The sequence below is a fragment of the Acinonyx jubatus genome, chromosome C2 (genome assembly GCF_027475565.1).
Source record: "Acinonyx jubatus isolate Ajub_Pintada_27869175 chromosome C2, VMU_Ajub_asm_v1.0, whole genome shotgun sequence".
In the NCBI taxonomy this organism is placed as follows: Eukaryota; Metazoa; Chordata; class Mammalia; order Carnivora; family Felidae; genus Acinonyx; species Acinonyx jubatus.
This window is the reverse complement of record NC_069384.1, coordinates 13,019,466-13,036,313: the sequence shown is the minus strand read 5'-3', so window position 1 is coordinate 13,036,313 and position 16,848 is coordinate 13,019,466. Positions and strand designations below refer to the sequence as shown.

Here is a 16,848-nt window from a genome sequence, read left to right as displayed (position 1 = left end):
TCATACAGCGCCCCCCCCCCCCCGCCCACCTCCCCCCATGTAACTGTCCTCAAATTTGTTGAGTCAAGAGGCATTAAAGCGATTGGACTGGTTTTGCAGAAATTGTGGGGGGTAGGGTGGTGGCACAGCCTCGTAAGCATAGCAAGAAAAAACATTCGAAAAACATGTAACATTGGAAAACGGGGACAATGAGAAGCCGGACAGAAAACACAAGCTCGGTCATTAACGAGGCTGGTGACTCGTAACTTGTGAGTAGATGACTACAGCGTGTTCCACATTAGATCTATTTAAAATAGGCGTTTCTCTGCGTTGCCTTTCAGATGGGGCAAAGGACCCCCCAAGTGAATCAATGACAGCTGTGCCCCACCCGCCCCAAATCAGAGCACTGACGGGGATCGTGCCACACTCATTCACCGAGGAGTCAATTAAGGAACTTGATTAGGACCGAATCCTCCTTTTAACTCTGATGCGATGCCAGGGGTTAAGTATGCATTAAACGCCAGCGCCTTTTATCTGGCTGCTCAACAGGTAGTATTTTGTAAACGCTTCCCTTCACGTACCTCCCCCTCCCCCAAGCTTCTCCCTCCCGAGATTCTTCATGTTTGGTTCGGGAAGGCGTTGGGGGTGCTGGAGAAAATCAGAGTCGTCTGGGCAGCTGCACTTGTTTATGAGAGATGAGCACAGTCACGGCGCGCACAGAACAAAAGCCTTCAGGAGCAGGGGGCGCGGATCCACCTCCTCCTGCAATCACCGGCTTCGTTTCGATGGAAAGCAAAGGTGTAAACGCACAAGCAGAGGCAGCAAACGCCCAGGTTCCTACGTTGCTGCCGCCACTATTATTGTTGCGGCTGCTCCTCCTCCAACCCAGCGATCGGGTCTGCGCGCGAGCCCGGACAGACCCATCTATCCAGGGTCCACAGGGCCCTACTGTGTGCCAGGCCCCGGACTGGACACCTAGCACCTAACCCCAGTCCACTGGCTTCGAGAGCCCTCCCTCGGCCCTCCCTTCCTCCTGCCCCGGGTGGGTGCGGCTGGAGGTGGGGGTTGGATTTCATTGCCGAAAGGTCCAGAAAGCCTAAGCCCAGAATCCGGGCGAGAGGCGCAGCCGGAGGAGCCCGACTCCGGCGGCCCGGGAGCGCGCGTCTGCGAGGCCGCGCGAGGTCCCCCCGTCTGGCGCTCAGGTGCCTCCGCCGCCCACTCCGCCGCTCCCCTCCCCGCGCCCTCCCCTCTCCAGCGAGGGTCGAGTTTGGCTGTTGCGCGCGGGGGAAGGAGGGGCTACGAGGGATTTGAAAGTGCACAGGCTGCGGAGCGGAGCTCGCATCTGTTCCCGCCGCCCGCGACCGGATTGAATTTCTGCAAATTCAAACTGAATGGGGCTTTCTTCTGCTGCCTTCCAGAGGGCGCCTGCAGCCCGCCGCGCGCTGCTCTCGGGCGGGAGCGCTCCACCGGCGCGCAGCTAGGACGAGCGAGCCGGCCCCGAGCCCGCGCGGGCCAGCCGGCGGCGGCAGGGCGGAGGCAGCGGAGGCGCCCGGGCTCCGGGACCCGGTACCCGACCGCGCCCCCCGCCAGCCCGGCTCCTCGCGCGCGCGCGAGCAGGGCGACTGTCATCAGCCGCCGCACGGGACCCGGGCGGGGGCCCGGGCGACCCTCCGAAGAAGAACTTCTTGGGGGCGGGTCCCCGACACCCCGTCGCCGGCTATTGTCTGCGCGCGGCGCGCGGCGGCGGCCCGGGGCGCGGGAGACGCGGGCCGGGCGGGGCCGGGCCCAGGGCGGCGGCGGGAGGAGCCCGGGCGGCCGGAGGAGGCGGCGGCGCCGGCGGCGGCGGAGGAGGAGCCGCGAGCGCGGGAGCCGAGCGGAGCCGGCGGGCCGCGGGCGAGCGCGATGCCGGCGGCGGCGGGGGACGGGCTGCTGGGCGAGCCTGCGGCGCCCGGGGGCGGCGGCGGCGCCGAGGACGCGGCCAGGCCGGCGGCGGCCTGCGAGGGAAGTTTCCTGCCCGCCTGGGTGAGCGGCGTGCCCCGCGAGCGGCTCCGCGACTTCCAGCACCACAAGCGCGTGGGCAACTACCTCATCGGCAGCAGGAAGCTGGGCGAGGGCTCCTTCGCCAAGGTGCGCGAGGGGCTGCACGTGCTGACCGGAGAGAAGGTGAGCCGCCTGGGGCGCGGGCCCCGGGGCGGGGTGGGGGGGGGTGGCGGCGGGGACCCTGCCGGGAGCACTGCGCGGGGAGTCCAGTTCCGTAGTCCCGGCGCCTCCCCTCATCCCGTTTTTTCCTCGCGGGTGGAAAGAGGGGACGAGCCAAACGCGCGCGCGGGCCCCCGGGGCCGAACTGCCGGCCTGCCGGCCTTTCCCGGGGCGGGGGGCGGTCTGGGGTCGGCTTCCCAGGTGGGGGCGGCTCGTTGACCCGCGAAGCCGCCTGCTGCCTTTTTGCTCCTCGAAGGGCGCCGCCTGGTGGGCACCAGCGCGTGGGGGGGGGGGGTCGTGGAGGGGTTCTGCCCTTGGCGTCCGCAGGGGCCCCAGATCTGCGGAGCGACAGGAGCCAGGCCATTACGTTGCGCGCGCGGGCCACTATGTTGAGGGTGGGAGAGCCTCTTGGGGAGCTGCGAGTCCGATTTTCCCTCCTGGGCTTAGGAGCTGGGAGAAGGCTGAGACCCCAGGGGCCTTTTCCACCTGCGGGCTGGGGGCAACTAGGGAAGTTTTTCGTGCTCAGACGAGGGTTTTCACATGGCCCCCCTTCACCCACCCGTTCCCTCCCACTCCTGCTTTCGGGTATCTCCCACCCCTCCACCCTCAGCCATTCCCATCTCCTTCCCTCTATCCCTCCCCCGTTCTCCTCAGCCCCTGGGTGGGAGCTTCAGTAAGGACCCCGCTCCTGCAGGGAGCACACGGATACCCCCAGATTTCAGGGCTTGGGAGTCGCCTTCATATCTTTGGAGAAGGGAAAGCAAAGGAGGAGACCCAGAGACCTAGAGGGGCACCCTCTCCGGACTTGTGAGAAGTTAGACGGTTGTGAACCCTTGCTAGGTGCTGCCGAGGTAGATCTCAGTTGTGACTTGGAACTGCGAGAACCCCGAGATATGATGACTTACTTTGGAGGTGAGAGGCACGGGGTCACCCCAAGCGGTGAGGCTGCCCCAGCCTGGGGGTTGCCCAAGTTTTGGGGCAAGCTCATGGTCGTCTCAGCCTCAAGACTCCCCTGCTCTCCTCTGAGGCTTGGAGTGGCTCATTGATCAGGGAAGCATCAGCCCTGTGGGGGGGATCGGGAAGCTATAGACCTCCTACCTACCCTTCCGCCCACTGACCTGGGGTCGTCCGCCCAGCCTGGGTGTCCCTGGGAATGCCATACACTGGACCCCTGATGCCAGAGCCAGCTGGCCTGCCCGTCTGTCCCTAGCCTCACCAGCTTCGGTTTCCCTCCTCCTTTCTCCACTGTGCCCTGAAGCCCCTTGCATTTGAGTGCAGGTCTCTATCACCCTTGTCACTGGCCATCTATTCCTACCTGCTGCTCCAAGTGGGGTACCTTTGTTTTGGGTAGGTGGGGTTAGAGTGGGTAGTTTAAAAAGTGCCTCTTGCTTGAATTTCCATGTAAAACAGGAGTGTGCGGAATGAACTCACCAAATTGAGTAATTCTTCAAAGAAGAAGAAAAAACACTCCTAACCTCATTCTAGTCCGAAGGGAACACCGCATACTTCACTCCTTTGGCTCCAGGAGGACTGGCCAACTTGTGCATTCGGCAGAGGCCGCCCCCCCCCCCCCCCCCCCCCCCCCCCCCCCCCGCTTGCTAACTACAGTACGCTCACTTCCCCATCCCTGGGCAAATCCCTGCCAGCATGGGTGGTAGAACTTGATTTTCCTTTGAGACATTTCGGAATTCAGTCTGGTTGTGCATGTTCCCGCTTGAACCTTAGCAGAAAGGGACGAGACTTTATATCGACGGCATATGGGCAGCGTGACGAGCACATTCATCTTGCCTGCCCTACCGCTCAGCCTCTTCTGGCTTCTCTCCACTTTCCCATGCCGCGTCGTGCCTCCAGCTCCTCACCGGTGCATTTTTGCTCCGTAACATAAGGCCGTTAGCCTTGGCCGAACTGGGCGAGGGTGCACTCACAGCTCAGCCCCGGTCCGGAGCTTCTGGAGCTCTGTGCTGGGCCCCCAGGACAGCCTGGATGCAGGGAGCTCTTGCCCAAATGGGGTCCTGATGAGGAGCTTTCTTCACCCTTAGGTGTTCATGCCCTTTCTCTGCCGTCCCATCTTTCATAAATGATGAATTCCACCTCATCTCAGCAGGGGGTGTGTGGCACTAATTGGATATAAAATTGTCATTCTCAGGCTGTTGGATTGGCTCTAGTCACTGAGGGTGGTTCCTAGGGTGGGGGAGGATGTTGGGGAGATTATTCTCCCACCAGGAGAATCAGTGCTTCAGGGGGTACAAGCATCGTGAGAAATCTGGATTTTAGTTCGCTTAATTGCCTGCTTTAAGGAAACAATGGGTGTCATTCATAGCTTTTGTCTCCCAAATCCAACACCTTTGATGCTTAACTAATAGATTAGGGTTTTGGCAGATCGTAGAGATTAAAATTGTGTGTGTGTGTGTGTGTGTGTGTGTGTGTGTGTGTGTGTATGCACGACTTTGGGAAGGATTGCTGAGTTTGTGAGTCCCCATCCACACGCGCTCTGGATATTGTCTTCCGAAAGCCAAACGAAGGTGAAGTCAACCTCCTACTCTGTGCAGCCTTGCCCTCTTTTTACTAGGTGAGCTAGGAAGAGGCTTTTCAGGCTGGAGACGGGGTACTCATGGGAGCCTAGCAAGGGGAGACCTTGAAGTGACAGTACTCTGGGGGAAGGGAAATGAGGTGTCCCTCACAGTGTGATGTCAACGGCCCTGGAAAGCCTCTCATCCCAATACTGCCCCCCTTTATGGAGTGCATACTTTGGATAGAGCACGCCACTTTTGTCCTTTCCTTCCTGTTTTAAAGGACATAGATCACAGTGGGAGGGGAATGAAGTCACGAACACTGTAGTAAGAAATGGATGCATGCCCTGGTGCCATCCCCTCAGTGGCAGGATCCAAGGCAGCTTTGTGGGGAATCAGCCCTTGAAAAAGTTGAAAGCCGGGGTGGAGAAAGGGAAGTACACGGGGTACCCATGTTTGGCCTTGGCCTTCACAGGTGCAGTCTCAAACTATGCTCTGTGTTTTGGGTGATTCATACCAAAATCCAGGGTACTGCTGGTTTGGGACACTTGGGGTGCATGAGTGTGTGTGCGTGTGTGTGTTGCATTTTGACTTGGTGCACGTTTCCAAAACGATTTGGGCAGGAACCTCCCCGTGCCTTGCCGGATGTTACTGCCCAGTCCAGATGACCGAAAACCACCCTTACCTGACTTTCAATTCTGTCTCATCAAGAGGCTTCCTTTCCCGCCACTATCTCCCGGACAGCAAGTTGCCAGCCTTTCCTCTGAAGTGGTTTGTTTGAGAGTCATTTGAATCTAGATGGCCTTGTTACTGCTTGACAAGAAAGAATGGGTTTGGGTGACACCCACTTTTGCCTGCCTTCGGCTTTGAGTGGACGTCCTCTCTGTTAATACGGCTTTGAAAATAAATAATTCACTTGGGCATGTGAGGCTCTTAACTGGTCTGCTCTGAGGACAGTGTCTGTGACTAAAGGAGCCTGATGATAGGAGGAGGAGGAAAACTGACCACAAAATCAGATTTTGAAAAGTGTTTTGTGTGGCGTTGAGACCAAGAGCAAAGTTGTTGAACGGGGGTTGGGGGGGGGGGGGTGGTACTGAGTGATGACTGTGAAAGAACCAGAGAGGTTGGGCTTGCTGTCACTGAGATTGTTCCCTGATACCTATGAAATGCATCATTTGGGCACATAATAGGTTATTGTTACATTTTTTAAAAACTTGGTAAAATAAAGGAAAGGCTTACAGAGAAAAAGCAAGGTAGATCTCAGGTAGAGAGCTGGTTTTATAGGCAGTACCGCACCAAGGGGAAAATGGTGGAGGCCACAGTTATCTCCTTTTGTGATTAAAAGTCTTTCTAAGGTACAAGGGTGGGCACAGAAATGATTGGCTAAGATGTCTCAATATCTTGTCCTACCCTTTGCTTAAAAAAAAGGAAAATAAGGCAGAGCTATTTTGGGGCTTAAAATAAGGGTTGCCTGCTTCCTAAGTTGCCGGTAATGATGCTTTGAGCACGACAGTGCCAGATACCTGGAGTGAAGGAGTTACTAAAAATAGAAATTACTATGTGTTGCAGAACAGGAAATAGGACTAATTTTAGAGATGGCCTTTTGGCAGATCTGTTTTTAGCAAGTATTTCTGAAACAAACAGGTGCTAAATCCTGTGGGGTTTTTTTTTTTCTTTTTTGAAGTGCTAGAAATTTAGGGGTAATAGCTCTGAGGAACAAGAAATGCTTCGAGAACTGGAAATTCCTATTAATCCTCAGCAGGGATCTCTTGGCAAGAAGGAGGCGTTTGGCAAAAACACCTGCTCTGTGTGTCGCGTGTGACAAGGCAGCGCCTATAATTTCCGAGATTGCACGCTGCAGTGGCGGGCGCATTCTTTCTGAACTTCCTGCCCTGTCTCATCTTTTTCAAGTACGTGTGAGTGATGGAAATTGGCACGTAGGGCTCAGTTCTTCGTGCTCATTGATGCTCGGGTCCCGTGGACTTCAAAGGGAGCCTTGCGTTGGCACAGCAGTGCTGAGCGGTGCCCAGGAAGAGCCGTGCAACCCTAAATTTCGTCCGCAGGTGTGGAGTCACCGTACAGGCTGAGTTCGACGACAGCGTTCTGTTCTGGCTGTTCCAGGGCGGGATGGCCGCCTCCCCATCGGGGTGATTGTCCCCCCTGAAGGCATGGGGAGCGGCAGCTGTGTCTGCCCCAGAGGGATGGGCAGGCTGGGTGTTCTCTGTGACCAGGTGATTTGGGCACGAAGTATCATTTACCTCCTCGGGATCTACACCCCCCTCTGGATTATTCATGGTAACCAAGTGACCTGCTCCCTTGGCTAATTGAAACCCATAGATAAACCCCCAAGCCTTATTTTTAGCAAACTGGTGAAACCTCTTCCTCTGCTCAGCCCCAGGGCCCTGGCCGCTTTGAGTGCTGACCTGAATTGAATTTCACGCTCTCCGATGGGGGGCTTGCTGGCTGGTAAGATGACCAGGAGGAAGGAGGTGAACCTTGGGGCCTCCAGCCCCGGAGGAGGCTGATAACCTCTACAAAGGTGGGCAGCGCCACTGCATCTCCTGTATCACGAGTGCCACCTCTCCGTGGTGTGGCGCGTTTTGGGGCTTATTTGGGGTCTTCTGGGCATTTTCTCGCTATATACTTGCGGTGCCCCTGAGCAGATGGGAACCAACTTGCTGGTGTTCATACCTCTGTTGATGAAGCAGAGGAAAGCCCTGAGTAGGTTTTCCTTCTGGCCTTCACATCTGTGCTCTTAGGGCTTTGGAACAAATAGCCATACACTAGGGGGCTTAATTTTATCCCATCACAGTTCTGAAGGCCAGAAGGCGGGGGGCCCGGTGTCCACTGCTTCCTGGGGGAGACAGGGCCAGGGCCCCAGGTGGGAGGGAGTCTGAATCTGAGACCTGGCTGTTTCCATAAAGAAAGTGGACAGCTTTCCCGCCCTACCTTGCTGACCCGTTGTGATCCCTCTCAACCTGAAACGAGGGAGCATCCACGGGGTCTCCACTCCAAACCCTCTCAGTGTCTTGGGAAATGTTCTGGCTGCAGGTTTCTCTTCGGTTGGAATTCTTGGGGGCTCTGTTGTGTGTGGGTGTGCGGGGGGGGGTGCTTTTAGGATACTTTTACATGTTCTCTGTGTTTTCTCTGGAGAACGTTGTGTCAACGGAGTTTGGCTAACTTGTCGACCAGTGTGTCTAGTTCAGAGACAGTGGGAGAGACCCCCCCCCCCCGCCCCCAATCCATTCTGGGCTTTGGGAGAAGTTGTTGTGGGAAACTGGACTGTTGTCAATTAGAGTTAATGATTTGGGACATTTGGGGGGACCAAAGACTACTTGGGTCAGAGCCATTTCTTAACGTCCACTTACCCCTCACTATGCTGGCCCTTCCCTACTTAACTATGCACTTCCTCGTTAGTGCGTTCTTTTTGGTTTTTAGTCGTTTTTGTGTTATTGTAAATGTATAGAAAGGTATACTTTTTTACACCGTAAATGCTGTTCAGTGTCTTGCCTTTTTCGCTTAGTAATACGTGTTGAACATCCTTCCCCCAAACGACTATGGGATTGCCTCATTATAATTTTTTTGTTTATTTATTTATTTTGAGGGAGACAGCACAAGTGGGGGAGGGGCAGAGAGAGAGGGAGAGAGAGGATCCCAGGCAGGCTCCACATTGTCAGCACAGAGCCTGACGCGGGGCTCGAACCCATGAAACCATGACATCATGACCTGAACCGAAACCAAGAGTCAGACGCTTAACTGACTGAGCCATCCAGGCGCCCCCTCATTATTTTTAATTGCTGCATTTTATTCATGGTACGGAGCTAACGTATTTACTGTATTATTCCCTGTTGGTGAAGTCCATGGACGTTACTTAAAGAATTAAAGGCAATTAAAGAATGGACATTTAGGTTGTATCCAATTTTTTGTTATTCTCAAACCCTGCTGCAGTAAACATCTGTGCTCATTATTTTGTAAACGTTTCAAGTATAGCTGAGGGATAAGTTCCCAGTCTTTGGTGAACGGGTATGACTGTTTTTAACTATTAATAAATACTGTCAAATTGCCTTCCATAGAGTTTGGCCAGTTTCTGCACATGTCAGCCTAACATGGCGGGGTGGGGTGTGTGTGTGTGTGGAGGGTATCTTTCCATATCTTTGTCAATACAAGGCACTCTTTAAACTTTTTGATCTTTGCTAATCTAGTAGATTAAACAAGGTATCCAGTTTTCCTTACAGTTTCTCTCTCTTTTTTAAAAAAATTTTAACGTTTATTTATTTTTGAGAGAGAGGGAGACAGAGTGTGAGCAGGCGAGGGGCAGAGAGAGAGGGAGACACAGAATCTGAAGCAGGCTCCAGGCTCTGAGCCATCAGCACAGAGCCCGATGCAGGTCTCCAACCCACGAGCCGTGAGATCATGACCTGAGCCGAAGTCAGATGCTCAACCGACTGAGCCACCCAGGTGCCCCTCTTTACAGTTTCTCTTATTCACAAGGACACTGAGCATATTTTCATGTTTAACAACAATTTGCATGTCATTGCTGTTCGTTGTTCCTGTCCACCATTTGCGTCTGGGTTTTTGGTCTTTTTCTTCTCGGTTTATAGACACCCTTTGTATGTTAAGGACAGTGACAGATTTTGCAGCTATCTTCTCCTGCTGCCTGCTTAATCTTTGTCCTTGTTTCCTGGTGATTCTTGCCATCACAGAGGTTATATCCCTGGCCCCCACAAACTAGAGAGGGAATGTAGGTGAGCTTTGCAGGTCTATGAACCCCTGTAAATTGTTTGTGGATAATTATATTTCCGGGGAGAGCGTCCATGACTTCCATTGGATTCTAAAAGGTGTTATTTACCCGCAGAATATTAAGAGCCAATGCTTCGTTGCCCACCTCTGTCGACTCTGCTGACTGAATGGAGGTTTGTGCATTGTTGGAATGAAGATTTGAGTCACCTTGGTTTGCTAGCTCCTGTGCTGATTGGGCTGGAATTGCAGATAACACTCAGACCAGGCAGGCTGGTTCTACAACTATGACCTTGGACTAGGCATGTGATTCTGACCCCCTGCTCCCACTATGCCTGGGTCATGGGCATAGGGCTTGATAGAGTGTAGACACATCTTTGGAAAACCTTGACTTTTGCTGGGACGACTCTGAATCCTGGTCCCATGATCTCTTCAGGAGAAAGTCAATAGAAAGAATTTTTTGGTGGGTGGTTGATAAGAAAGAAAAAGAGGAATATGGAGGGAAATGAAAACTTTTGCCACTTAACTTGGACATAAAGTGCGCTAAGTCAAGGGTAGGCACGGGTCAAAATATGCCTTGGGACCCTGTGGGATCTTTTGTCTACCCATAAGCCCTCTGGAGAGTGGTGCTCGTGGGCTGAACACCTGGGCCCTGGTGTTTGGAACCCTAGAGGTCAGCATGACCTTGTTCTGATGACGCTTGTCGCTTTCTGCCCCTTCTTTACCCTGCTTTGTCTTTCCTCAAAGTGCTTCTCATCCCCTCTATTAGTTTGCTGGGGGCTGCTGTGCCACACACTGGGTGGCTCAAACTTAAACTTACTGTCACACAGTTCTTTTTTTTTTTTAATTTTTTAATGTTTATTTTATTTCTGAGGGAGAGAGAGAAAGAGAGGGAGAACATGAGTGGGGGAGGGGCAGAGAGAGAGGGAGACACAGAATCCGAAGCGGGCTCCAGGCTCCGAGCCATCAGCACAGAGCCCCACATGGGGCTTGAACTCACAAACCATGAGATCGTGACCTGAGCTGAAATCAGACGCTTAACCGACTGAGCCACCCAGGTACCCCCCCCCCGCCCTTTTTCCTAAGTTTATTTTTTATTTTGAGAGGGAGAGAGAAAGCACGCATGAGAGAAGGGGAGGGGCAGAGACAGAGGGAGAAAGAATACCAAGCAGGCTCTATACCATCAGCATGGAGCCTGACATGGGGCTCGAGCCCACGAACTGTGAGATCATGACCTGAGCCAAAACCAAGAGTCGGACACTGAACCGACTGAGCCACCCAGGTGCCACATTGCCACACAGCTCTGGAGACTAAAAGTCCAAAATCAAGGTGCCAGTAGGGCTGGTTCTTTCTGAGGGCTGTAAAGGGGAATCTGTTCCAGGCCTCTCTCGTTGGCTTGCAGATGACTGTGTTTTCCCTGTGACTCTTCCGTCATCTTCCTTGTGCGTGTGTCTCTGTATCCTCATTTCCCCTTTTTAGAAGGACGCCAGCTATATTAAATTAGAGCCCATCCTAATGATCTTACTTTAACTTGATTACCTCTGTAAAGGCTGTATGTCCAGGGGGCACCTGGGGGGCTCAGTCGGTTGAGGATCTGACTCTTGACTTTGGCTGAGGTCATGATCCTAGGGTCATCGAATTGAGCCCTGAGTTGGGCTGAGTGTGGAGCCTGCTTAAGATTCTCCCTCTCTTTACCTCTGTCCCTCTCCCCCACTTGTGTTCTCTCTCTAAAAAAAAAAAAAAAAAAAAAAAAAAATTAGGAAAGACTGTATGTCCGAATCAGGTCATAGTCTGAGGTACTGGGAGTTAGGACTTGCTATCGTCTGAATGGTTATGTCCCCCTAGAATTCATATGTTGGAGCTGAAGCTCCAGTGATGGTGGGATCTTTAGGAAGTGATTAGGCATGAGGGCAGAGCCTCCATGAATAAAACTGTAGAAGAGACCCCAGAAATCTCCCTTGACCCCCCGCAAGAATACAGCAAGATGACTGTCTGTGAACCAGAAAGAGAACTCGCACCAGACGCCCAATCTGTAAGCTCCTTGATCGTGACCTTGAAGCCTCCAAAACCATGAGAAATAAATTTCTGTTGTTTGTAAGCCACCCCATCTGTGGTATTTTGTTAATCTCGGACAGATTAAGACAAGACTTAAAGACAGGAATTTGGGGAGGACAAAATTCAACCCATGACATCATCTGACCCCCTGGTAAATATTTATGTGTTGATGTGTTTGTTGTTTGTCTCCCCACTGGACCGTAAGCCCCGTGAGGAAGGGATCGCCGCTGTCTCCCTGGTGTCTGGAATAGTACCTGGAACAGACAAGGTGCATTGTGAATATTTTCTGGATGCATCAGAGAATGCTTTGATGTTCCCAGGACCCGAAGGTGGTCTGTGGATAACCTGAGCTGGCGGGGACTGGGTCCTCAGGTGCTGTCTCTCCAGTCCTTGTAGTGTGTGGGTACGCATGTGTGAGGGATGAGGTGATTGGACAGGTTGTCCAGCCGGCGTTCTTTGGGAGAAAACCCCAGCCCCGGAACAGCTGTGCCTTTTGCAGGGATTTGTTAAGGAAGGCACCTAGGTAGCAGAGTGACAGGTGACCAGCCAGGAGCAGAAGCATATCTTGCCGTGTCATGGGGCTGTTGATGGACCCTCAGCTCTTCCCAGAGAAAATATGCCGACACCGTGACAGATGGGCAGAGTTGCTATTTGCAAACATACATTTTTTTTTGGATGTTGCCCATGGAGATATATGGAGGTTTGGATCTGTCTCTTGGACTATAATTTTTAAATAAGTGGATCGGTCTCCTAAACCAAATCGCTGCCAAAACATTTTGCCACCCTGCTTGCTTCTCCTGCCCGTTCTCTGAGCCATTCGATTGCTTTTCGTCTCCCTCTTTGCGTTACTTCTGCCATTTTTATCCCGTATTGAGTTCTTGTGCGGTTACATCCCATCCCGTGGCTTTCCGGGAAGGCATCTGGCTTTCGTTCTGCCTCTGTTGAGCCACTCTTGTTTCACGAAGGCGCTCTCTCGGTCGCTTCCTGCTGTTTGCCGAGCTCTGCGAATGGAACACGGGAGAGTGGACGGCAGTGATGGGCACCCACTGAGCACAGAGCGGGGTGCTGAGGGCAGAGGAAGCAAGGGCATGTCATGCCCTCCAGGAGTCTTAACTATTTCTGGGTAGGGATGGTCGGATGCAGTCAGATCCCAGCGAATCCTTCGTGTGTGTGGAGCAACCCAGGGATTTCATGACCTTCCGAATCACCGAAAACCTGCAGCAAAGCGATGAGTGCTTGCTCTTTGCTTTCAGCACGTGGATGTAATACTGATAACAATAATAATCATAAACACTTACGGATCTTGTACCATCTGCTGGGCTATGTCCTAGATGCTTCGCTGCATGATGTAATTTCTTCCTTACAGTGGACTTTTATGGTAGGTTCTGTTGTACTGATTTTGCAGCGTGACTGGCCATCCCGTGGGGCCCAGGACTCTCAAGTTTAGCAGGATTCGTGACTCTGGGTCCCACATGGGGTGAGCACAAGCCCCGCTTCTCTCTCTTTCCCTCTCTCTCTCTCTCTCTCCCTCTCCTTTCATTCTCTCTGCCCCTCATGGGATTCTCTTTCTCTCTCTCTCTTACCACCCCTGCTCACTTGCGCCCTCTCTCACTCAATAAAAACAAGTTTTTTTAAGCATTAAAAATTATTTTTAGGGGCGCCTGGGTGGCGCAGTCGGTTAAGCGTCCGACTTCAGCCAGGTCACGATCTCGCGGTCCGGGAGTTCGAGCCCCGCGTCGGGCTCTGGGCTGATGGCTCAGAGCCAGGAGCCTGTTTCCGATTCTGTGTCTCCCTCTCTCTCTGCCCCTCCCCCATTCATGCTCTGTCTCTCTCTGTCCCAAAAATAAATAAACGTTGAAAAAAAAATAAATAAATAAAATAAAAATTATTTTTATTAATTTTTTTTTTTTAAAAAGAGAGAGCATGAGCAGGGGAGAAGAGCAAAGGGAATCTTTTTTTTTTTTTTTTCAAGTTTTTAATGTTTATTTTTGAGAGAGAGAGAGAGACAGAGTGTGAGCAGAGGAGAGGGTCAGGGAGAGAGGGAGACACAGGATCTGAAGCAGGCTCCAGGTTCTGAGCTGTCAACACAGCCCCACGTGGGGTTGATTCCACAAGTTGTGAGATCCTGACCTGAGCCGAAGTCAGATGCTTAAGCAACTGAGCCACCCAGGTGCCCCAGGAATCTTTTTCTTTAAATTTTTTTTTTCTTCAGAAAGAGAGAGAGAGTGAGAGAGAGCATGCACAAGATTGGGGAGGGGGCAGAGAGAGGGGGACAAAGGAGCTGAAGCACACTTTTTGCTGATAGCAGAGAGCCTAATGCAGGGCTCAAACCCATGCATGAACTGTGAGATCATGACCTGAACCAAAATCAGATGGTTAACTGACTAAACCACCCAGGTGTCCCGAGAGAGAGAGACAGACGGAGAGAGAGAGGGAGAGAGGAAAAGAGAGAGGGAGAAAGGGAGAGAGAGAAAATGAGAATGAGAATGAATCTTAAGAAGGCTCCACGCTCAGCACAGATCAGCGCAGGGCTCGATCCCACGATCCTGGGATCATGACCCGAGCTGAAATCAAGAGTCAGATAGATGCTTAACCAACTAAGCCACCCAGGCACTCCTCAAATAAAAGTTTCAATGAACAGCTAATTAGGTCATGAATCAGCAATGAATAAACCAAAGCCCAAAGTCATAGACCTAACTGGGGTGCTTGTTGTAGATGACAGCCTCTGCGTGTGGTCCCAGGGGGTGAAGCGTGCTTTTCCTCTGGCTCTACTGTGCCAGCTTCACAGCGCACTGTGAGTCTCAAAGTGTGGGCAGTGGTTCTGGTCTGGTTTTACAGGTTCACTGTTAATTGAAAAGCTTGAGCCTCGCATATGTGTTTATGTGTAAATCATACACACGTAAATGTATGTATGTGTATACATATACACAAACGTGTGTGTGTGTATACATATTAAATAGAAGTCATAGAATACTATGCTAAATAGAAATATAAATGCATAACTTCTGGCAGCAGATTTTCTTAATGAAGGAAATAGGGGCACTGGTAGCTGCGTTGAGTAGCTCTGGTTAGCCTTCAGTCTTAGCTTTTGTGCTGGAGGGGGAAAAATATGAGGGGAGAGAGGAGTTTGAATCGTGGTCAGCTGCAGGTGCCTGTCCTGTGTAGCCTACCAAACAGCCCCTAGGAGTCTTCTTGTTAAACCCTCCTACAAGAACGAACGCAGATTACTTATGAAAGACAAAGCAAAACACGGTGCTTTCACTTTACGTGCTATGCGGATGTTCTGGACCTCGACCTGCTTTTCCAAGCTCCCTTTGGGTCGAGAAGGGGCATCGGAGGCAAATGGAATGAGGAAGTGCCCCGGTGAAAAAGAGACCACAGGGAAAGTTGGCCGTGGAGTCTGGGGTCAGGCTCTTCTAGCATTTTATCTGAACTCTACTTGGGTGAAACCAAACGGATAAAGATAAGTGTTATCACTTCTGTAATCTGGTCTTTAGTTAGCATTACTGCTGCTCTGATGTAGAAGTCTAGCTTTCTAAGTGCATTCTTTCTTCCAGGGTAAAACTTTAATTAGAGATACTGGTCTATGACTCAGTTCTCAGTTGAACATTTATATTTAGTAATACTAATAAAAAAAAACAACCCAGATTTGTTTTGAAAACACTTCTCCAGGTTTGTGAAGTGTCATTCCCACGGGATGACATTGTATTCTATTAAAAACTAGCATTGTGAGCAGTAGTTGTAATTTCAAGCCCAGTTTGACGTAATGAAATTTGAATTTCCCTCTGGAGGGATTGGCTACATGACTGTGGTGCTGTCGCCGAATTCATTACTCTGAGATGCTTTTTTCCTAGATCCAGAATGATTTTTTTTTTCCTTTTTATCTTAGAAGGCCGTTAAATTAAAGCACCTGAGAGTGTGTGAAATGACAAATGTTCCTGTCCAGTAATCAGACTGTCTTCCAGATTGCAATGGGGCATATGTATTTAAAAATAAATACTAATCACCTAATATGAAACAGTTGTTTTTCATATAATCAACTATGAATATTTTTTAAATAATTTGTAAAAGGATTTTTGACCGAGTATTTTGTGTCTTAAAATTCTTTAAACTGGGCCAGTCACAGGTACCTTCTAGAGTATTTGAGGTTATTAACCAATCAGAATAAATCCTGAGCTAATATTTATTCATCGCTATGTCTTTTTTCTTGCGTAGCTACCTACATACACCCTCTTTATTAATAATGCTGCCACACTTTCCTAATCACATTTCATTTTCTACTCCCTTTTTGTTTTAAATACCTTAACAGTTGGGGCGCCTGGGTGGCTCAGTCGGTTAAGTGGCCGACTTCGGCTCAGGTCATGATCTCGCGGTCTGTGAGTTCAAGCCCCACATCAGGCTCTGTGCTGACAGCTCAGAGCCTGGAGCCTGTTTCAGATTCTGTGTCTCCCTCTCTCTGACCCTCCCCCGTTCATGCTCTCTCTCCATCTCAAAAATAAATAAACGTTAAAAAAAAAAAATTAAAAAAAAAATACCTTAACAATTGTCCCCTTTTTTAAAAAAATAATTAAACGTTTTTGTCTCTGGTTACTTGTGGAAAATAAACAGAAGCACAAAGAAGAAAATAAAAATCACCTGTCATCATACAACCCAGCAATAATCACTGTGAATATTTTTAGGTGTTTGGGCTGGGCACGTGTGATATGGAGATATGTACACATATACATATATACATAGAGGTGATTTTTTTTTCTGCTTTGAACCCATATGTTACAAAATTGAGAAACCAATGTTCATGTTGCAATTTTACTTTTTTCCCCTGTCTTAATATGTAGAGAACATTTTCTCATGTTATTAAATATTCTTTAAAATTTTTTTTTTATTTTAGAGAGAGAGAGAACACGAGTGGGGGAGAGAAGGAGAGGGAGAGGGAGAGAGAGAGAGAGAGAGAGAGAGAGAGAGAGAGAATCCCAAGGAGGCTCCACTCTCAGCATGGACCCTGACACAGGGCTCAGTCCCATGACCCTGGAATCATGACCTGAGCTGAAATCAAGAGTTGGATGTTCAACCCACAGAGCCACCCAGGCCCCCCTAAATATTCTTTTAAGATTTGATTTTTGGTGATAAATAACATTGCATTATTTAGAGTTACTGTAATTGTACAAACTAGTTCCCAACTGCCGTGTATTGAGGTTATTTTTAACATTTTCCTACATAAATGATACTGCTATTACCATCCTTATAGGTACATCAGTAAGCCATTCCTTAGGATAAATACTCAGAAGGCGTGAGTGACATGTTGCAAATTGCACTTCAGAAAGATTATGCCAAATGACACAATGTATGGGAGTGACTTTTAAAAAGTGCA

At 50.6% G+C, this 16,848-nt stretch overlaps 1 protein-coding gene across 2 annotated transcripts in view; it reads left to right on the top strand.

The window, feature by feature from the left end:
- Nucleotides 1-1,751: 1,751 nt before the first annotated feature.
- The window catches only part of HUNK (hormonally up-regulated Neu-associated kinase), a 113,515-nt gene continuing 98,418 nt past the window's right edge, over nucleotides 1,752-16,848 (top strand). For both annotated transcript variants that reach the window (XM_053220638.1, XM_053220637.1), the window contains exon 1: nucleotides 1,752-2,142. In XM_053220638.1, the coding sequence (XP_053076613.1) occupies nucleotides 1,882-2,142 (261 nt within the window). In that variant the 5' untranslated portion in view covers nucleotides 1,752-1,881. The remainder of the gene's footprint in view (nucleotides 2,143-16,848) is intronic.